This window comes from Phodopus roborovskii, unplaced genomic scaffold (genome assembly GCF_943737965.1).
Source record: "Phodopus roborovskii unplaced genomic scaffold, PHOROB, whole genome shotgun sequence".
Lineage (NCBI taxonomy): Eukaryota > Metazoa > Chordata > Mammalia > Rodentia > Cricetidae > Phodopus > Phodopus roborovskii.
The window spans coordinates 14409777-14433339 of record NW_026126459.1 but is presented as its reverse complement, the minus strand read 5'-3'; the positions used below and the strand labels follow the sequence as shown (position 1 = coordinate 14433339).

Below are 23563 nucleotides of genomic sequence, written 5' to 3'. Positions count from 1 at the left end.
AGTGGCCAAACTGTCTTGAAAGGAGATCATAGAACAGTTCTATAGCTATAGTAGTCAAGGCACTCTGATCTGGTTCTAATCAAGACAACCAAGCCAACCAAACAACACAATATTCAAAAATGAATTTATTTGTCATATTTCTTTTTGACAAAGATTATAAGGGCATTCCAAATAAGCAACATTGCTCTTCATAGCAATTGGTGCTGGAAAATTTTGATACTGTTGTGTAAAAAGTAGAAGTTTATTTAAAAAAAATCTTTACAAGAAATCATAGACTTAAATGTGAAGCCTAAGACTAAAGTTACAAGAAGAAAATATAAAATATATTTTTGCTGACATCAGATTAAGCCAAGATTCCTTAGCACTGGTGCAGATTAAAAAAAAAACATTAAAGATAAAATTGGTTAACTCTCTTTGATAGACAAGAAAATGAAAATAGATATTTTTTTTCAAACTGAAAGAAAACATGTCGTAAATCATATATGGTAAAAGTCTTATATACTGGATATAGAGTTTTCAAAATTCAGAAGTAATAAAACTGACAGTCCAATATAGACATTTCACCAAAGTACACAGACAGATGAGTAATTTCCTGGAAACACAGCCATTAGTCATTAAAGCACAATGAGACTGTATAAGTTGTAAATGACTGATGCAAGTGTTGTCAAGGCTGGGGAGCAACTTCAGGGATAAGAAATAATAAAACTATTATGTAAAACAATTCAGCAATTTCTTAAGAAATTAATATACTATTCCATTTTTAACCAGCTATTTCATTTCTACATTTTCAAAATAATGGAAGCTTACATCCACAAAAAAACATATATACTAGTGTTCATAGCAGTTTTATATGTAATAGCCCAAACCCAGGAACAAGCACATTCTCCTCTAAAGTGAGCTGCCTACCAATTTGTGGCCTGTCTCTATAAAAGTGAACGTTTACTCTCCATTGACGCACCCAGCATCGTGGATAGAACTGGAAAGAATTTTTACAGAGAAAAAGGAATCAGATTAGAAATGGAGCATGAGTGTTTTGTGGTTTTTAAATTTAAAAATGGAGTGTTTTTTTTTTTTTAAATATTGAGTGGAGGGATTGATTACAAAAGAGACACAAGTAACTTTTGGGTGAGGGAATGGCTTACTATTGTGATTTGGTGATGACTTCACAGGTAGACATTGACCAAAATGCATGGACATACATTAAGTACATACACGTTAGTGTGCATAAAAATAAATGCATTAAAACACACATAAGTATGAACTGGATAAGGTGGGAAATTAGGAAGAGGCCTGTGGGTTGAGTGCTGAAGTTGTTACCTTTTATTTCTTCAGCGGGCCCCTCCAATATAAAATTCTAGTTAGCTTGAAAAACGTCTAGATCTCCTTTACCAAACCAATTTTGGGCAGCAATAAAAGAATTTGAGCCAAAGTTTTAGTCTTAAAGCGCACTTCAATTTGCAACAGGGGAAACAGAAAACCAGAATTTCTGGGTTCAAGGGGTGGGGGTGATGAGGGGAAGGTGGAGCAACCAAGGAAAGAAAGAGGACTAGAGTGTGGCAAGCGCTTAGAGGTCTCCTTCAAAGACACGATTTTTTTTCTTTCTTATTTTACATATCGATCCCAGTTCCCTCTTCTTCCCTCCCTCTCTCCCACCCTACAATGCCCCCCCCAACCACCCTCCCCCCACACATGTAGGGTGATGCCTTCCAGGAGGGGTCATCTAAATCTTTCAACTCTTTAGGTATGTGACTCTAAGTGGGTTAAAATGCCACGAGGGAGGCCCGTTGTAAGCCCCTGCTTCTGCAGGTGAGCCCAGGAAGCTGGCACTGCCCGCTAGCACCAGCCACCCTCCTTCCCCAGGCTAGGCGTTCTGCTCTCCTTCGCCCCCTGGTGGCCCTCACCAGCGAACCTGCAGTGACGCCTGGGGTCAGGTGTGCGCAGTAAAGTGGGGGTGTCAGGCAAGCTGCTGCGGTGTCAGCGTCCTGCCCATCCCCAGTCGTGCCGCCCAGAATGTACTCGTCAAAGGCATTGGTCACCCGGGCTGCGCGCCTGGTTTACACTGCAGGGCTTTCAGGTGTTGCAGTCCAGACCTGGGGGGGGGGGATGGAGGGGGGGAAGCTAGATTATAAGGTTACTCTCCGCCAATCCTGGGCCTCAGGCCAGAAATGCCATCGGTTTGAAAAGGAGAGAAGCAGCAAGACTCTGACTTCCTTTAAGGGGGACCCTAGCCCAAAGGGTCCCAACCCTCAAGTTACAGGGGACAGCAGACACAGTGAAACCTCCTCTCTGATAATGCAGCGATTGTCCCAACAGCGTCCACTCTGCCCCAGCTTGTCCCAAATATTGTCACGTCCATCTGCACACGCTGTCAAAGGCTGGAGGCCATCCCTTGTCCCACCACCCAATCAGTCCAGTAGCCTGAAGTAGGGAACCCATTAGCTGGGGGGGGGGGGCGCATGTGCCCGGGTCACAGGAGGCCATTCCCTGGAGTGGCCTCTAGCCCACACCTCTGCCTTCCACGCTAGAGGAAACGGATGACTGGCAGGAGTAGAGGCAGCCACAGCCCCGGAGGGCACGGGTGTGCAGAGGCTACACCGCTGGCGCCTTGGGCTCTCCCACTAGACGGCGTGGTTTCCGACAGGGTCACCTACTGTCTCTGTGCTCAACGCCCAGGTACCGATCCTGGGGTGGCAGCAGACCCAGTTCCTTCCCCGTGGCTGCCCCGGGGGCTGCAGCAGCCTCAAGAGCCACTTGCAAGACCATAGCGGCTTGCCAGGACTGGCTCCGTCCCCGGATTCGCGACGAGGTCCGCCTCCTCCCTCCCCTTCCCGCGCCGCCTCCGCCTCCTTCCTCTGCCTCCACCCTCACCCTTTCCCGTCGGTGCGGAGCTGGGCTCCGAGCAGCGCTCAGCCCGCGGCAGCTTGGATGTGGGCTCGGGACAAGTGCTCCGCGTCACCGCTCGAGATGGACAGTCGCTACACCAGCGCCGCTGGTATCGGGGACTTGAACCAGCTGAGTGCGGCCATCCCTGCCACACGCGTGGAGGTGTCAGTGTCCTGCAGGTGAGGATGCTCGGCTCCTTTTCCTTCCTTTCATCCGGGGCTTGGTGGCACTTGGCTAGCGCTCCCTGGACCACGAGGCTTGGCGCCGGTGAGAAGTTGCTTGATGAGTGGGGATACCCTAGTTGTGAGACTGACGTTACACCCCTCCCCACCCCGGTCAAGTGACACAGAGTTGGGGACTAGAGTGGTGGGCTTTGGGACTGAGTCTGTTTTGTTTTCTCTCTGGGAAATGCAGTGAAAGTTGACAGAGCTGTGACTCAGCTAAGGGAGACCCAGCCGCCGCCCACTTTACAACCTAAAAAATAAAAACCGAAATCAGGGCCAGAGGTTCAGTGATGACGGGAACTGAAGGGGTGCCAAAAGCGCGCGTGACTGCTGCACACATCGGCTTGAGACTCACAGCGCCCAGTGGGATCAGCTCCTGTTTGGCAGCTTCCTCCTCTCTATCCACTTCCTGGAACCATAACTTCCTCACCATACACTCTTCCAGGACGTTTGCCCTAAGCCTGTAGCGGTTTCAGGTTCAGTGTTCCTGGCAGAGCTTACCTAAGAACCGAGAAGTCACGACTGATTTTCTGCCCGCCAATAGATAAACATGAGAATGCTTGCAAGTCTCAACTTCAGGATTGCCAGTTTCAGACCCCCCCCCCCCCCTTCTTGATGTTCACTGAACCAGATCCTTAGTAAGTCAAGTAGAGTAGCTGCCTGCTGTCCCACTTTTGGAGAATTAGGTGGTCGGCTCTGTTAAGGATTCTGGAGTTATTGCATATGCCCAGGTGCCCACTCCTCCTTTGAATACATCCACCTTTCTCGGAGGAAAACTCCACACTTACCCAATGTTCATAAATGGGCTCCAATGTTCTCAGCCTTTCTGTAGGAAAGCTTTCATAAACAACTCTAATAAGCATGGGTGATCTTTGCTGTAAAAATCCCTGAAGTTTAAATGCCTTCAGCCTCTAAAACACTAATTCTCAACCTTCCTAATGCTGCAACCTTTTAATACAGTTCCTCATGTTTTGGTGACACCCCTAACCATAAAATTATTTCTGTGCTACTTTAAAACTATAATTTTGCTACTATTATTAATTGTAATGTAAATATCCATGTTTTCTGATGGCCTTAGGTGACCCTTGTGAAATGGTTGGCTGGCCTCCCAAATGGAATAATTGCTGCTTCAAAACTAAAATATCTTAGGAATTTACATTTACACACACACACACACACACACACACACAGCCATGTTCTTTGGATAAGGGATAGTCCCAAGATGACGATTTGATTAGCCTTGGGCTGACTGAATGCAGACTGTGACAGTGATAATAGTGTTAGTGACAGCTGACATGAACCCTTGGCTTATTAGGGTCACCCCTTTAATGCTCCCCTGGGCTCCTTTCAGTTAACAGCTGTCTGGCAGATGCTTGTGGCAATTCCTAGAAGCTTTTGTTCTCTCTGAAGCTGGCTTTGGGACTTAGAAGGAGGTTACTGCTATCTACCACAGTAACACAGTGGGTGGTCAGGAACTCTCCCGTGTGTTTTCTAGTGTTCCATCATCTGTTCATCCTCCTGCATGGTTGAGAAGGCACTAAGTAGATGAGAACACTGAACACCAATTGTGAGAGCCCTGTAGTTCCTCAGACTAATGTGGCACAGTACTGACCTCATAAGCCAACCATCCCCATGCTTATTTGGGGGTAGGTATGCTGAGGAAGGACCTGAAGTGCATTCCTTGGTTCACACCAGTTTGTTTCAGCTTCCTGCTTCAGGTCCTGGAGACATTTTTCTCTACTGGATTACTCTTTAGCATTTAAAGTTTCAAAGAAGAAGAAGGAGAAGAAGAAGAAGAAAGAAGAAGAAGAAGGAGGAGGAGGAAGAAGAAGAAGAAGGAAGAAGAAGAAGAAGAAGAAGAAGAAGAAGAAGAAGAAGAAGAAGAAGAAGAAGAAGAAGAAGAAGAAGAAACTTCTGAAAGAGAAGCAAGTACTTAGTGTTAAATATTTCTACTTAGGCTGTCAGGCTTATTCTGTTATTTGAGTTGTCTACAATCAGTCAATTGTTTATTTCTTGCTAAGAAAACAAACGGAGGCAGGTTAATCTCGCTTGTATGGTGTTGAGAGCTTTGCCTTGCCACCTTGGGAGGTGGTATGGTTTGAACTTCAACATTGGTCCTGGGTGCAAATTCTGTCCTTGTGACTTACTTTTATTGCAAATGAATTGGTCCTTACTTAGTTTGTTTAAGTCTGTTCGTATCTGATAATGAAGCTAACTGTTTTTTTTTTTCTTTAGAGCATTATGAGGGTTTTATGGGTGGATATGCAGAATGTACTTGTATAATACATGGCACTGTTAGCTATGAAATAAAAATTGTGGGCTATTATTGTGAGACAGTGTCTTAGTGAGGATTACTATTGCTATGATAAAACACCATGACCAAAACAACTTGGGGTGTAAAGTGCTTATTTGGCTTAAGTCAGGACAGAAACTCAAGCAAGACAGGAACCTGGAGGCAGGAGCTGATACAAAGGCCATGGAGGGGAGCTGCTTACTGGCTTGCTCCCTATGGCTTGCTCAGCCTGCTTACTTACAGAACCCAGGAACACCAGCTCAGGGATAGCACCACTCAGAATGGGCTGGGCCCTTCCTGTAATTCACTAAGAAAATGTCCTACAGGCCTGCCTACAGCTGGATCTTATGGAGACGTTTTTCTCAACTGAGGTTCCCTCCTTTCAGATAACTCTATTTTGTGTCAAGTTGACACAAGACTAGCCGGCTTATGCAGAAAACGGCACGTAGAGTTCTGCTGACAGGGTTCTGTGACTTCTCTCTATTTGAACTTTAGTAAGCCAGGCAATGAAAACAGAGCTAGCTGTTCCCAGAGCACAGCTTTCCCAGGATGCTTGGTAAGAAGGAAGAAGGTACAACCAAGAGCCCCTCAGCCTCGCTGTGGGTAAGCTAGGCAAGGACTTCCCAGAAGGCATTGTCTGAGAGAACTCACTTTGGGAAGGATAGAAAGATAACAATCGAAAACCAAAGCCAAATATATAGCTCTTTTTACTGATCAAGTATCTGAGTGTCTTTTATATATCCAGGAATTAAACTGTGCTCCCTGAGTAGTACAGACAAGCTATCATCACTGAAAACATGAAATGTGACTGGCAGGTACACATTATAGAAGATATTGACCTAGCATAAGGCCTGGCAATACAGTTTCTGCATGATCATGGATAGGGCATCATGAAGCTGAGAACTTAGCATACATGACAGGAAAATAGGGTGTGGCTGACCAATGCTCATGGATTGGAGAGATGATAGCATTCATTTTAGTGGCTGGGAACTTGCTATGTTAGTGAAGAAAACCACACTTGGGTTATAGTCACCTAAAGGCTCAATTGCAATCTCTGGCTTCTTTCTATTCATCGCCTTATTATTTGTGCTTTCATGTTTCTTTATTGAAAGTAATTTGTAGATTTTTAAAAACTTAAGTTCCCCAATTAATTGAACTTTCCCATAGCTGAAATAATACAGCTTTAACTAAATTTCCAATTTTATTCTGAAAACATATTAATGTAAACTGAGGTTAAAGCTAATGGGAAAAATAATTTGCAGTAATTACTCACTTTCTTTGGAGCCTTTGTTTCACTATCTTAGTGATTTTTGTCACCTTCTATGGTGGAGAGGTTAGTTAACGGTCAGAACATGGAGTGCTTCTGGTCTCCCGGCGCAAGCTCTCAGGTGCTGATCCAGTCAATCACTCCTGGAACATGGAAGGAAGTTAAAATGTTTTGAGTGTGTGTGTCCTGCTAAGAGTTCTAAAAGCTGAAAAGCTGGCCCTGATTTTTTTTTTTTTTTTTTTTTTGGTCTTGTCTCTAACCAATTCTCCCATGATATGTCTGAATGTAGTGTGACAAACATGTGCTTACCATCTCTATCAAGACACCTGGTAAATAAACATAGGAACAAAATTTGCTCCAGAGAGACAGTTCCAAAGTAAACTGGGTCATTGCCCTGTTCTAGGCCAGTGTGGCTGTGCCATGGTGCTATCTGTCTGTCTCCAGCCTCCCTCCCTCTCTTCACTTCCTCTTCTTGATAAGACTTTTATCTTTTTTCAGGACTTAGGTCAAATAGCATCTTCTTTCATGATCCCTTTCTTAAACTGGAGTTTTTTTACTCCGCAAACAACTGGTAGGCACCACTGTCAAGCAGGTATATTTAATTCTTGAGCACAATGTAAGGGCCATTGTGGCTCTTGCATGATGATTTCTGAATGGTCAGTAAATATGCAATGCTAAATGGAATCTAGTGCTTGTGAGGTGGAGAGAGTTCCTGTTATAGATTCTTGGTCTCCATAGCAGATCTACTGAGATGAAATGTCTGGGAATGTGATACTGGACTCTACTTCCACAGGTTCACTTGGTTATGATGCTGGCTATGTACATGGTTATATACTGATTATGTTACTTGGGTATGATGCTGGCTATGTACAGTTATGTACTAGTTATGTTACATGATTATGATGCTGGCTATGTACATGGTTATGTACTGATTATGTACATGGTTATGATACTGGTTATATACACAGTTATGATGCTGGATATATACTGAAAAGCTGCAGGCTTGATGATCAAATGACTCTGACTAAGCATGTTGATTGCAACTGATTTTTATGCTAGAATTTCTTTCCATCGTCTCTATAGACTTTGAGAAATGGAGGCGTAATCAATTTAAGTCTTAGTGAGTTTGCCTCTCAAATTAGAAAGTTCTGTTAGAGAATTTAAAGATTTTGAGAGAAGTTCAAAGTATATTACTTAGAAGATTATTGGTTCTCAAGTCAAGTCTTAGAGTTAAGTAGGGTTAATTTTTTTGCTTTATTTGGAGATTTTTTTTTTGTGGGGGGGCATGTAACTTGTGAGATTTATTGCTCTCTTATGTAGGGATGTAGGGAATCCCTGATCCTGAGCTTCTCATCTTTCTGTGACCTTTGACAAGAACTTGTAGTAATGAATTCAGTGAAATAGAAGGAAATCTCACAGTTAGCAGTTGTCACAATTTATGTGTCATAGAACAAAGAATAGTTTTAAGTAAATAATTATATTGGTATAGTACAATGATATTAATATAATTTTTAAATAATGTAGTCTAATACATGTATGGCATGGAAACAATGAGATACAGTATTATTTGATGAAGCTATTTATCTTGAAAGGTTTTTTTATTTCTACTTTAGATAGGACTTTCTATTTTATTTGGATAGGACTATTTTTATTTTAGATGTGACTATCTAGTTGAGGAAACTTCTGATATTCCTGCCTCAGTTCTGAATGTTGGGATTATACACATGAAGTACCAGGCCTGACCTGAATTTATTTTCAATAGCAATGAAGAAGAAATAGTTGGGAAAAGTGCTAACATATATTTATAAACTGTAATTTCTCCATGCTCAATATAACTCTGTTGATATAACACATATTGCTATCTAGGTGCTCTTACCTAATTCTAGTATCTGAGATTTATAATAATAATAATAATAAAATTATTATTATTGTTGTTGTTGGGCATGAGGAGCATGAGTATCCCATGGCACATTTGTGGAAGTCAGAGGACAACTGTGCATGTAGGCTTCCTTTCTTTACGGTGGGTTCTGGGATTCGAACTTAGCATGGGCAGCTTGTATGGCAAGTGCTTTACCTGGGAAGCTTTCCAACTATCCCTGTCTTGAGAATTTTCTGGAAGAATCTTATGATAGGCTATTTCTAGACTCAAACTCTTGTTATTTCAAAGTCCTTATTTCACTCCCTGCAATATGCTAGATCTGCTGTGGCTGATCTAGATTTTCCTCTCAACAGGAATCTAGCTGGTTTTGTGCATCTTCGAAATGCACAATGTTCTATATTAATAAATAGCTATGCTTTCCCCACAGTTTACTTCTGAATATGCTTGTAATATTTCTGGTAGGTAAATAGAGCTTCCAGTGGAGATGGCAAATGGATTCAATCTTGTGTACTAACTCTGCTCATTTGTCACTGAGTGCTGGCTACCTGGATTGTGTCAGGAAGGATTCAGAGGGGACTGAGTATTTGTGGAAAATAGTTGACTTTAGAAATGAAGTGAATCAGTGCTATCTGGCGTACATACTGTTACTTCTGTCTTTGGGTCCTTGACACACTATGTTTCATAAGGCTTACGAACAGTTTGGGCACATTATTTTTAAATTAGCTTACCATGCACTGGGACCCCACGGTCTGTTACCTCCTTTCTATTTCTACTTGTAACACTCTGGCTCAGGAAGAAGTCATTTGGCTTTCCACACTGGGCATGTGGGTAGCTGAGCCTGGAGGCTGACTAGTTTTGTTTGTTGAATGATGGCCAGGGTTCTTCCTCATTCCACCCAGCCATGCCCTTCCTGTCCCATTTGGATTTAGAGACTCCAGCTTTCTGAGTGCCTGGAAATTTTGCTCTGTGGCTGGCTGTAAAAGCTAACTTAACAAATAGTTGTCCATGATGTTTAGGTAGGTGCACAGAGGGCAGTGATTCTTTGAGTTCTCATATAACCTTACATTTTATTCTTTATGATAATGTTGTTTGGATTTTTGTGTATATTTTTCTATAATCAATTTTAAAAGCACATTATTTTTACCATTCATTGTTATAAAATCTGACTTTGTGCTTTGTGTGTAGATATTTTCAATACAGTAGATCTCTGCTGCTTGATGGGCAGATTGGAGAACCTACATGCTAATGATTTAATTACTCTTATAATCTTAAAATGTTTCTATAAACAGTAAGACATGAAAACAAACCCATTTTGCCAGTATAATTTAATGAAAGGATAATTTTCATCCAGTTAATATAACATTCTACAGGAATTTTTATATGAAGGGACAAGAAACATAATCTTGGTTACATTGTCTCTAAGAATAACACAATTAGTTTTAGAAGTGGACACTATCTCCACATACTGACAGATGCTTTGCTTCTTTAATTGGAATGAATGTTAAGCAAAAATAGACAATCAATAGAACTTGCAGGGGCTGAGCAGATGACTCCTTTGGTAAAATGTTGAATGCAGTGGTGTGCCTATTGGGAAAGCTGACAGCAGAGTTCCTCAAGGCCCCTGGCCTGGAGTCTACTGACTAAGCAAGCTTCAGCTTCAGTGGGAGTCTCCATCTGAGAACACAAGGTATATAATTACTGAGGGATATTCCTGATTCCTGATGTGGACCTCTGGCTTCCACAGACAGACAGAAAGACAGACAGACACACGCACACACACAAAGAAGCACACACATGCACATGTGCGTGTGCACACACACACACTTACACATACACACACTCTCTCATACACACATAGATACACACACAGACACACACATTCATACACACACTCATACACAGACACACACAAACACACATACACACACACAGCCACACATGAACGCACACACACACACACACACACATACATACACACTCACAGATACCACACACTCACAGACACATACACACTCTCTCTTACACACACACACACACACACACACACACTGTCTCTCTCATATACATACACACACACAAACATACATACACAGTCATAGACACACACATATACACAGACTACACACTAACACACACCAATGAAATTGTATGTGTGCTTTCCTATATGATGTATCTAAATAGGAAAAAAGATGAACATGTGTTAATCTTTGACTCAGGTTGGATTTTGTACTGACTATTTCTACTAATTTACTTGGGGAGACAATAAAGGGAGAGACTCATGGCGTTTCAAATGTATATAGACAGTCTCTTGAGGGAGTAATTGGTTAACACACTTTCTTAAAGACTTTGTTCAATCAATTTTTTACTCCATCAATTTTAATTGTGTTCAGTTTTCAGTATTTGTTCAATAAATTTTAACTTTGTGCCATAAAAATGCAAATAAGTTTTTGAAAAGTCAAAATTCACAACATAAAGCTTCAAGAATAGAGCCATAGAAGGAAACAGTTTCTAGAGATGAAAACAAAATATGTAGCATATTTAGGTATGATATCTATGTTAAAATAAGCAGACTTACTTGTGAATCCACTGTCTATAGATTATGCCCCTTCTGCCATTTGACTGGCTATGGCATTTTGCTGAGCTAAGAAATACCAAAGTGCTTCTGACACAGAAGTGTCTGAATGCTCCATTGATTCTATTTAGTCCAAATTCTTGTCATGCTTGAATGTATGAAGTCTTTTCAAAGGCAAAGACTTCATTAATGGTTATCACTATAAAGTCAGGAAAACCCAAAACTTCATGTCACCTATCTTCAATGAGGGTGGTACATAGGTGTTTATTTTCATGTGTGAGGATATACCCAGTGGCTCCCAATGCTGAGGGAATGCTGTGATTTTTTACCAGACAATTACTGCATGCTCGTATCCCTTACTTCTTAATTGGGGAAAATCATCTAAGCCTGCTGTTTTCAACAGAATTGCCAGCAGCATTTCCTCAGAGATTTTCCAGACTGCCTACAGGCCCACTAGAAAATGCCAGTTTATATTTTCATAGGGAACTAAGTCCTTTCCATTTTTTTATATCCTCAGTATATTAGTAAAATTCCTGTCATTTGACATTCAAGCCCTTGTTCCTGCTACTTCTACTTTCAGAGCTACCCTTTAACATGGCTGACTATGATGCTGATTAGGCCCAGGCTAGTGTGACCACAGTTCAAGTGTTACTGGAGTTTTAGGCCATGAGACTGGCTCTGGCAATCCTAACAAACCAGGTTCAGCTACCCACTCAACATGAGAAACATGATGTGTTAAGTGTTGCCACACTGGTGAGGGAACACATGAAGACTCCAGTGACCACACACACACACACACACACACACACACACACACACACACACACACACACAAACACGATACTCCCCCACTCCTACCCCAGATCTATCTTTGGGGTCCTGATGAGATTCAGGATCAATACATAGAATGAAATAGGCTTAACTAAGTTGTATTCATCAAAATGTGGTCTGCCCATCATTGACTCATCTAAGTAGTACAAAATCTCCTGGGAGGTAGGAAAGGACAGATGCTGTTGTAGAATATTATTTTATGACATGTCACATTTATTTATGCTGTGGAACATTTGTTTAATGATACAAAGATGGGTTGCATTCTTTTATGTTGCACTCTGTGAAGCTGTGATACTTTGCCTGTCTAAAACACATGAATGGTCAAATAAGAGCTGAATGGCCCATAGCACGGTAAGAGAAAGGATAGGTGGGGTTGGTAGGAAGAGAGAATAAATAGAAGAGATGAGCAATGAAAGAAGAGGCTAGCCACACAGACACAGAAGGAAATGAAGATATACAGAAGTAGAGGGAGGTAAAAGCCGAGAGGCAAAAAGTAGACAGGCTAATTTAAGTTAAGAAAAGCTGACTAGAAATAAGCCAGTCTAAGGCTGGACATTCATAAGAACAAAAAACTCCTGTGTGATTTATTTGGGCACTGGATGGTGGGCCCTTCAAAGAGTAAAAAGATTAAAAAAACGAAACAGAAATAAAAAAATAACAAAAGCACAACAACTACAAGATACTTACATTGTTACATTTTTGTATACAACTCCCCAATTGCCATTGCATTAAGAATCTTAAATATTTTGATTGTTAGGGTTTTGATTTTTTTTATGTAGCACAAGTTCTTTAATTCATTGTGTAGCCCAGGATGACCTTGAAATCTGGGTTCTCCTAGCTTCATGTCTCAAGTGTTGGGGTCTTGATCTGACTGTTGAGCTTCATGTCTTTGTCTTCACAACTCCCACTTCCCTCCTCTGCACTGCCCTTATCAAGGTCTCCCTAGTTCCAAGCCTCTTCAGATTAGCTCAATCACGAACAAACCAGGAGGAGTCCTTAATGGTGTCTCTCCTGTTGGAGTGTGTTGACAGTTGACATATTGTAACGAGTATGGTTTTTCCACCCGCTGCCAGGTCTTGTTCTGCCGCTGTGCCACCCCAAATAATGTACAGAGACTCTGTATTAGATATTATGTTATTAGCCAGGTACTAGTTTCTTATCAGCTAGCTCTGTCTTAGTTATTAACCCATTTATGTTAATCTATGTATGTCCGCGTGTTCTTCTTACCGGGAGCCGCATACTGCTCTCTCCAGACTCTCTATCTTGACTCCTCCTTCCTACTTCCTATTTCCTCCTTGTCTCCTAGACCCTCCTATCTTCCTTTCCTATTGGCCAACAGTGCTTTATTTATTAACCAGTATGAGAAACATATACAGAATGACATCTCCCATCATGGGCGGGGGGACCTGTGGAAGGAGGTCGGAGGGAGAGCGAGGAAAAGCTCTCTTGCTGGCGTGACTCAGACAGGAGAGGATCAGGTTGAATTTCCTGGTGTTCATCTGTCTAGGTTGTAAGTTCTTTCTCCCTGAATAAACATCTATTCGGCCTATTTGTTTATCCTGATCCTTATTAACCACGTTAACACATCCCTGTCACTGTGAAGAATTTCTAGTAGAATTGATTGAACCTTTCATTCTCTACCTTATAATGAATTTGTTGTATGTCTTCCACATTTCCCTGGACTGATTACAGATCTCTCCCCTTAATCAAATACAAATAATCCAGAGGCAGGAGCACAGGCAGCATTTATATCTAGTCTCTCACACTACATCCTTTCTCTAGCTCCCGATGACTTAGTGCTTATCAAAGAAGCACTCAAAAGACTATCAGATATCCATGAAATTATAAGTTCTTATCAAACATCAACTGAATCCTATCTACCATTGTACTCCACCTATCTGATAGTCTAATATTTTGTATAGAAAGTGATTAGTGATAGCTTCCTTCAGGTTGTTGAAGAAGTGCATTTCATGTTATTGGAAACCTTGAGTGGAAGACATAAGGCAGGAGCAAATATAGTCCCAGTTGAGTTTTTAAAAGTCAGTTATATAAAGACAAGATGAACAAGATGAGGCTGAGTAAAGAAAGGCCTTTGATGAGTTTATCCATTTATGTTTTAGGGTTTGTAGAATTAAATTCACAGTGGGTTTGTAGATGCTAGGACTGAGTTTATCTGCTTGTGAGTCCTTGTGATTCAGGGTTGCATTTCTATTCTGGTCACCCATGATGGAGATTATGTCACATCTTTAATCCCTGTGCTGCCTGGTCACATGTGCTAACACTCAGACTTTCCTTCTGTCATCTGTTTAAACTCTCTTAGAGTCTGCGAAGTTCAGACTGCTGAGAAGTACAAATTGAATTATTCATTGACTTAAACAGATTTCTGAAAATAGTTTAAAACCTGGAGGGAACCATGAATTTGAAAGAGAGTGAAGAGGACTATACAGGAGAGCTTTAAAGGGAGAAATAAAAGGGGAAAACCATGTGATTCTATTATAATCTCAAAAACTAAACTAAAAACAATGAAAGGAAAATGATAGCCTGCCATTATAGCTTTGCCTTTATAGGCTTGCATTTTATTGGTAAAGGATGTATGTTGACTAAGGAAACTTAAAGAAAAGCTAAGGAAAATGACCTATGTGCACAGGTTCCCTTTTGAAATATGAAGATATTGTGCTTGCAGTGGTTGAAATTGCAACAGATTTCCCAACAGCTAATGGAGAAAGAAAAAAAAGTTGGGAAATACAGCCATGTACTTAACACATATATTTAGAGTACCTGGAAGGCAGACTCACTTATGCTGGGGCAAGTAGTGTGTGCCTGCAGTTTTCTCATATGTGCTGGTTCATGGACCAGCCACAGTCATCAGTGTATGCATGCTGCTTGGAACAAACATGCTTCATGCATTGACTCCTGGAGAAGAAGTAATCTCCCAGACTACTAATATAACAAATTATGTGTAATACACAGCAGCTCATTTCTACTCAGCTGTTGGTGAGCTCAAACATGGTAACTGCATTTAATGTGGGTAGGAAGAGAGATTGAGAAAAATGATGGTATGAAATCTCTTTGTTGTAACATAATATGAGGAATCATGTGAGAAGCTGGCTGGGCATGGCTTTGATTACAGCTCATGTATTCAGCTTCCTGATCTCTACTTCTGTTTGTAAGTGGACTAGAAATTCTTTCTCATAGAGCCTCTACTTGGACTGTGTGATGTAATATCAATAAAATGTTTTGAAATCACCTGCTACTTGGCACAAAACTCATTCATGTTCCCATCCAACCGAGGTAGAACAGAAAGTAGTGAAGACTCAAAGGAAAGTTCTACATAATCACTGTAAAAAAATGTGAAAATCCCAACCTAAATTGTGTTGAAAAGAATGGAACACACACACACACACACACACACACACACACACACGGTGTAATTTTATTCAAATTCATGTCCTGATGACTTAGATAAGATGGATGTGGTCCAATTTTGCTGTTGTGCTAATTCCATTCCCCTTAGCTGGTTTGTGGTGCTTTGCCTGAGGAGTCCTCAGCTGTGATCTATCTGGGCAAACCTGCTTCCAGAAAGAGGGGCTCTGGGGAGTCCTATACCACTGCTGTGGCTATGTTTCTGTGGATGCTGCCACTGAGAAGTAGCAGCGATTCCCCGTTGCTGTGGAGTCTGACCCATGGCCGTGTTCCCTGCTCCCACAGTGACTCCAGACATTGTATAATGGTGCATCTCTCTTCAATTACTAGATCCTGTGATTCTATGTGCCCCTTGGGGGTCATTTTCAAGTCAACAGCTTCTTTTATCAAGATTTTTCCGTCCATATGTTCACAGGTTTTAGCCCTGTGCTCACATTGGTTCGGTTCAAGGCTGCAGGTTGTGTAGGTCGGGTCAGGACTTGTCTTGGAGCTTGGGTTTCCAGATGAGCTCCACTCTGTAGGGAGAGTTCCACTTAGGTTTCTCTTACAGTCTAGCTAGGGCCAATCACGACATCTCACAGAGAATCCATGAGCTTACCTTTTCATGTTTCCATGAAGCTTCTTGGCCTTTTAAAATTTACCATGGGCACACAGGAATTGGGAGGGCAATGTACAGAGCATGGGAACTCTACATCACGGTGGCTGCCTCTGCTCAGTGCTTTTCTATTGTGCAGTGTGCTGGAGATGGTCTAGATTCTTATTTTGACTCCCCAGAATACCCTGATTGGAGCATTCCAGCATCATCCTATGTTTTCTAACACATCGCTTTTGTTTTCTAACAGGATGGGTGAAGCATAGAGGATTTAGGATGAACAGCCAGAAAATGCCCACGCTGGTGCTTCCCAAGTCTGTGACATCATGATAGTACTAGGCTGTTTCTTTGATGCTAAAATTGCACTTAAATCGTTCATTAATTTGATTGGGATCTCACCTCTTTAATCAGTTGTTTGATGGTTATTTAGTTTTACCAAGTGTTATTAATTATAAGCAACAGTTATGATTATGTTTTAATAGGCATTGTATATAATACACAGTTATATAATTGAGAAGATGCCAATGTGTCCACATTTTTATTTTAAAACTTCTCTGCTTGGTATTCTAGACTGTATTTCCAGTTTAGGTATACGTTAAAATATCAAAAGGAATGCACATTTTAAAAAACTATGTGATGTAATGTCAATAAAAGGCTTTGCAAGCTCCTTCAGTTTGGCACACAACTCATATTTGTGTCACAATGCAACTGAGGTAGAACAGTGGCTCACAATGTGAAGATAGTAAAGACTAAAAGAGCTGCCGTTTTTAGATGGCATCCCATCTTCAACTCTGGGATATACATCTTCATCTTGTTTTGTAACAGTGTCACTTTCCTCTCACTAGATCTCCTTTTTCTTTAAAATACACAAGCCTCCTTCTCTAGGACGTTATTTTTTTTTTCTCTCTCTAACACTAACAAGATTTCACCATGAAATTGTGTTACCATGGCCACAAGAGTGAGCACACTCCTTCACCACTTTATTTCATGTAACTTTCCCTTTCTGCTGTTGCTCAGGGCCTTTGTGCTTGTTATATTCCCTGCCTACAACACCGTACGTACAGCCAGGCCTCATTGTACTTGGCTCCTTCTCCTCAGTTCTCAGTTCAAATGGCTTCTTCTCAGATAGGCTTTCTCTGACCCACATCTGAAGACACTTTCACATACTCAGTTTGAATATATTCACTCTGCCCCACCCTCCACCTCTTTCTCTTTACCACCTTCTCCTTTCCTTCCTGTGGTGCTGTAGGTAGAGCCCAGGAACCTACATATCATGAACCACCACTCTACTGTTGAGCTGTGTGTCCTCCACAGCCCTGTTCTAATACCACCTGAAAGTTGTGCCTCCATCTCTTTGTAGGCCATACCTCTCCCTTTCTCTGTAAAATAAACCCCTTGAAATAAGGGCTTCTCCATTTATTCCTGTATACTGCCGTTGCATGGTGCCCAGGCACTGGCTGGTATTTAACAAATATTCAGTAAGTACAGCTTGAAAGGAAGAATGAATGTAACCTTCTCTATTGATTATAATGCTTAATGTAGGGCTTTCCCACCCATCAGAGGTGGGCATCCTAACAAGTGAGAGGGAATCCATGAAGTTTGGCAATAGAAATTATGAGTGTGGAAAGAGTGGCAAATAGTCTTAGATGCCTGGATTATGACATACTTTGGTGGTATTTTGTTTGTAATCTAACAAATAAAGCTTGCCTGAAGATCAGAGTGCAGAGCTAAGCCACTAGTTAGCCACACACCTAGTTAAGAACTAAGCCACTAGTTAGCTACACACCTAAGCCACTAGTTAGCCATAGAGAACAGACAGCAGTAGCCACATCTTTAATCCCAGCAGCTGGGAGACAGAAGCAGATGGATTTCTGTGAGTTCAAGGCCACTTTGAGCCACATGAGAGTGAATCAGTCTAAAAGAGAAACAGAGCTCACACCTTTGATCCCAGCACTTGGGATGGCATGCCTTTAGTCTCAGCATTAGAGAGGAATATAAGACAGGAGCTCAGTGCAGTCTCAGGGAGTTGGAGAGTATTGCAGTCTGCAGTCACGCTGAGGACAGGATTGCCCACTTTGGTCTGAACCTTGGGAGAGTTAAGAACTGTCTAGTGGCTTGGCTGCTTTGCTTTTCTGATCTTCATCTTGAACCCCAATATCTGTCTCTGGGTTTTATTAATCGTGCTACAAAGCACAGTGCTGAAGGGTTCCAGGCAGCTATTCCCCACCATGAGCAAAACCCAGCCATCTTGGGGATGTCGCTTGAGATCTGAGCTGGTAGCTGAGTTACAGGCAGCATTGCTGGTATTGTTTCTTTGAGGCAGACTTCACCTTGTATCTGCGTCTGGTCTCCACTGCACTTACTACTTCTCCTTCAACCTCCTTAGTGCTGGTCTTGCAGGCACAAGCTACCACAGCTGCCTGTGTTGTCATTTCTGTCCTTGCTTTAGTCAGTTGAGTGCCCAAGTCTGGAATCCATAAGGCACCCCTGAATAAGCATTTGCTGTGTTATTATTCAAGAGTAGCTAATATGGCCCATTTTACAGGAAAGACAGCATGCAGATCATTTTGAGTTTCATAAATCTCAGTGACCATTATTGATGATGAAGTTTACTTAATACACACATGGAGCTGTTTGATATTTCTTCTTTCATAAAACAATATTCCTGTTTTTACAAAATGCTTGATAAATTCTTTAGCTTAGAAGCAGGCAGATCTCTCTGAGTTTGAGGTTATCCTGGTCTACAGAGTGAGTTCCAGGCCAACCAGAGATGTATAGTAAAATGCTATTCTAAAAAAATTCTTTAGCCTATGCTTTCTTTGGGATACTTATGTATTTTTCATTAATGTAGATCATTTTTTATATTTTATAAGCATTTATATATAGCAAATATTATATATATATATACATACATACATACATACATACATACATATATCTATCTCACCACTAACAAGATGTTTCTTTGCCCATTGTCAGGTGTTTACAAATGTTATATTTTAAATTTGATTATTCTATAATTTTCTGGGACAGGACTCTCTTCTTTGAGTGTGGTGACAGGACTTGTGATGTGTAACCAGATGTCCACACTCTGGGGTGGTCATCATCTACATCATCTAGACTTAATCATCATCAGAGGAATTGGTCTTACTAAATGTTACATATGATTTCCTTCCTTCTTACTGGTAAAATGTATGGCAATCAGATACACTAGTGGATTGATAATATTTCACTATTACCTTGGTACCATATAAAATAAAAGGATTTGGATGAATGGGTACCCTCATACATTGATGATAGAAAGGTAAAATAGTGCAGCCACTTAGAAAAATGGTTTGATGAGTTCATAAAACACATCAATTTTACTACAAGTAATGTGCCCACTGTAAATGAAGCCATATGTCTACATAAAATGTGCATTCATATAAAAAGTGATCATGCATTACAGACAGAACAACTGAAGTATCCATCAATTACTGACAGTGTGTGGAATATCTGTATGATAGGATTCTGTTTGACAGCGGAGAGGATTGATACTGCAAAAAAAAAAAACTTGTGAAAATTAAAAATGTGATGGGCACATATTGTATGATTCCATTTACATGCAATGTCTAGAACAGCAAAATAGAAGAAGATAGAAAGACCAATAGTTATCAAGGGGCTGGAAAGAGTAGGATAGGACCTGACTGTTAAGGGACAGTGACATTTTGGTGGGAAAGAAGTAAAACAAAATGTTCTAAAACTAGTTTGTAGTGATGTTTGTCACACAATTGTGTGGGTAAATTGTAAACTTAACTTCAGTGTTAGAAGGCACAGTTCATACTCCATGACTTATATCTGAATGTAGTGGTGACAATAAAGGATATGTATGAGCTGGGCTTTGGTGGTGCACACCTTAATCCCAGAACTCGGGGAGGCAGAGGCAGGCGGATCTTTGTGAGTTCAAGGCCAGTCTGGTCTACAGAGCGAGTTCCAGGACAGGCTCCAAAACAATACAGAGAAACCCTATCTTAGAAAACCAAATCATTCCTCACTCTGTGTAACTAGATTCCAGGAGTTCAGCTAGTGTTTATCTGTGGGTGTCTGCTTCTGCTTCCATCTGCTACAAGGTGAAGGCTCTAGGATCGCATATAAGGCAATCATCAATTTCATTATCATGAAAGGGCATTAAAGTAGACTCTCCACTATTGCTCATATTGTTAGTTTGGTTCATCCTTGTAGATCTCTGGGAATTTCCCTAGTACCAGATTTCTCTTTAAATCTATAATGGCTCCCTTTATTATGGTATTGCTTTTGTTGCTCTCCTCTATTTCTCCCCTGACTCAATCTTCCTGATCCTTCATGTTCTCCTCTCCCCTCCTCTTCTCCCCTTATCTTTCTCCTAACTCTCTTTCCCCTTCCTCTATGCTCCTAATTTGCTCAGAAGATCTTGTCCCTTTTCCCTTCTCCAGGGGACCATGTCTGTCTCACTTAGGGTCCTCCTTGTTTCCTAGATTTTCTGGTGATATGAATTGTAGGCTGGCAATCCTTTGCTCTATGTTTAAAATCCATATATGAGTAAGTACATATCATGTTTGTCTTTTTATGACTGGGTTATGGAGGGTTTTCTTTTAATATGTATGTCATGCAGTTGTCCAAGTCATCTTTTGAGCTGAGTAAGCAAGTCTGACTACAAGCTAGAAGAGCAAATTTTATAAGATCAGTCAATTTAAGACTAGTCTTCAACATCTAAAAATAAAAGGGAAGTGGGCTGCTAGGGTACAGCCTATACAAATTGGCAGCTTAGGTATTAGAGGCTGTTTTTTTCTGTTTTGTCTTTCAAGCATGCTAAGTTTAAACATTTAAACTTCAAATGTAATGCTAACCATCATATTCCTCCTTTAAATTGTATTCTGAGTCACATCTTTGACTCTGTTTATATTTCTAAAGTCATATAATAGCCTTCTTGTAGAAGGGAACTAGTTCTCTTTGAACCTAATTTTGTTGAGGTTAGGTGGTGATGTGTTGTCTTCTATAACTGCTTCTCATATGAAATTAGGATGTCATTTTCAGGGCCCAGGAATGCTAGAATATTGTTCAAAGCCCAGGAAGGAATTTAAGCAATGGGGCTAGTATTCCTCAGAAGCATTTGATTTGTTGACCCAGCTGGAGAGAAAAGAATCAGTCACAATGGCTAGACTGGCTTACACTGGCTTTCAGCAAGTTTAGGGTTCTCTGGTCTTGGAACAGTTTGTAGTCTGTAACTGATTCTTGGATGATGTCCATCAAGCCAACTGGAAATCTCTTGGGGAAGATCTAGAGTAGGGACAGAAGTTAAAATTTAGGAACTTAAAGGAAAATCTTACATTTGGAACTTCCCACTTGTGAATAGGCAGTAGGTGGAGAAAATTAGGCTGTTGATTGACAGGAGTACTGATCAGGAGTCCATTTGACTGTCATAGCTGGGTCTAAGTTGTGCCTTCCTGAAACTTATATGAATTCTTAAAGTTTACAAAAAAAGATAAAAGTTTTAGGTACATTAGCATTACTATTGTTTGTAATTTGAATTAAAATCCATGTTGTTGGAAAGCAGTAGACTCATGATTCATAGTAACAGCTTGAGACCCCCCCCAAAAAAATGAATATTCTTTTTCTTCATCCAAAGGGCTAGAGGTGTGTGTGTGTGTGTGTGTGTGTGTGTGTGTGTGTGTGTTGTGACAGCGATGACCCAGCATAATGAAAATTATCTTTACAATCACACTTAGAAGACATCCAAAGAACATTTTAAAATTTTGAGCTTGAGACTATGATATAGTAGTCAGCACGTTGCCAGAGTTGGATTAATACCTTATCTTAATTTGAAGACTGCAATAAGGCCACCCATGTACCTGCCTGTAATCCTCCCCCCATTGGTCTACAGGTAAAACTAGTCAGCTCATTTTCCCAGATGAATTTAGGAAAAATCACACCTAGGATTGTCCTTGGGACTTCAGAAGGAACGTTAGACATTGTTATGTTTGCCCCTGGGGAAGAGATATTAGCCATACAGTCCTCGTGAGTCACATAGCTATGCTTTGTAAGGTGTTACTTAGATAAGAGATGCCTTAAGTCAGAGCATTTGCTTACTGAATTCTCTGCACTCATATTCAGATAAATCAATGCCACTAGAATGTATATTATCATAGCTGCCTGATAGTGCTATTTGGAGTGCTTGGAAATGATAGTAAGCTGCAAGTAGATTAAAGTCATGAAGCAAACTATATGACTCTTTGGGGTCCTGATTGCTAAAGAATGTTAGTCTTATTGACAGTGAGTTATTGAAAAAAAGCTGTCTAGCCCTCATGTAACTCAGCATAAGAGCAACATGTAAATAATAGACCCTGAATTTTATAAAATAATGAACAGTAGGAACCTAGAAAATTTACTAACCTTTACATATTCATCATAATTCTAATAATTTTATTGAATTATTTTGTTAATTTAAAAAGCTTTTCCGGTTTATTCTCTTGTTTTCCATGTGCAAAATTAAATTTTCTGCAGAATAATTTAATTTTTCTCTTTCTAGTATTTATTTTATATTTTATTTCCTAGAATTTTTAAGTTATGCTCAATGGAGACTCTGTTTATAGCCAATTCTTATTTTGTTTTCATTGACATAGACTGTCAATATAACATATATAATGAAAATAAAAATTAAAAATCAGTTATTATAATTTATCCAAAAATGTATATATTTTTATATGTACCTTATATTTGTGTCTCTGGCTACTTTATAGAACATCTCTGAATTTTGTAATTTGATCTAGAGAATGAGTCTAGTTGATAATTGCTACTTGCTAGAATCTTATGGAGGGTTAAGGAAATGGCTTATGTAAGTGCTGAGCATAGTACCAGAGTAGTAGGAGTAGAGTTTGTGCTTTGGGTTCCTGTTCTGTGCTGACCACATAGCAGGAAGTAGGCAGCATTGAGAATAGCACCAAGGTAGGAAAGAAAGTTCCAGAAAAACAGAGTGCTGTACGACAATGTGAACATAGAGCATGAGATAGGTGTAGTTTGGAACTAGATCCCTGGTTCTCAACCTTCCTACTGCGCTGACCTGTAGCATAATTAATCAAAACCCAGAGACAGATACTGGGGTTCAAGCTGAAGATCAGAAAAGCAAAGCAGCCAGCTACTAACTCTTACCTCCACTTCAGACTAAAAGTGCAATCCTGTCTACAAGAATCCTCAGTGTAACTGAGTACCTGAGTAACTGAGTAACTAAATACCACATGAACACTGAATTCCTCTCTAGTGCTGGGATTAAAGGCATACACCACTACTGCCCAGCCTCTATGGCTAACTAGTATGCTGCTGGGATTAAAGGTGTGTGCCACCACTGCCTGGCCTCTATGGCTGTGGCTGGCTTTGCATTCTGATATCCAGGCAAGCGTTTTTAGATCATAAACTATTTATCGCCACAGTGATCCGTTAGTAGTTCTTCATATTGTGATGACCCCCACTCATAAAATTATTTTCATTGTTGCTTCATGACTGTAATGTTGCTACTGTTGTGAATGGTAATGTAAATATCTCATATGCAGGATGTGACCCCTGTGAAACAATCTTTCAGTCCTCAAA

At 40.6% G+C, this 23563-nt stretch overlaps 1 protein-coding gene across 1 annotated transcript in view; it reads left to right on the top strand.

Annotated features, from left to right (window-relative positions):
• The first annotated feature begins 2797 nt into the window (after positions 1-2797).
• The window catches only part of Cpne8 (copine 8), a 180782-nt gene continuing 160016 nt past the window's right edge, over positions 2798-23563 (top strand). Inside the window, exon 1 of the mRNA XM_051189672.1 lies at positions 2798-3062. Within this exon, the coding sequence (XP_051045629.1) occupies positions 2926-3062 (137 nt within the window). The 5' untranslated portion in view covers positions 2798-2925. The remainder of the gene's footprint in view (positions 3063-23563) is intronic.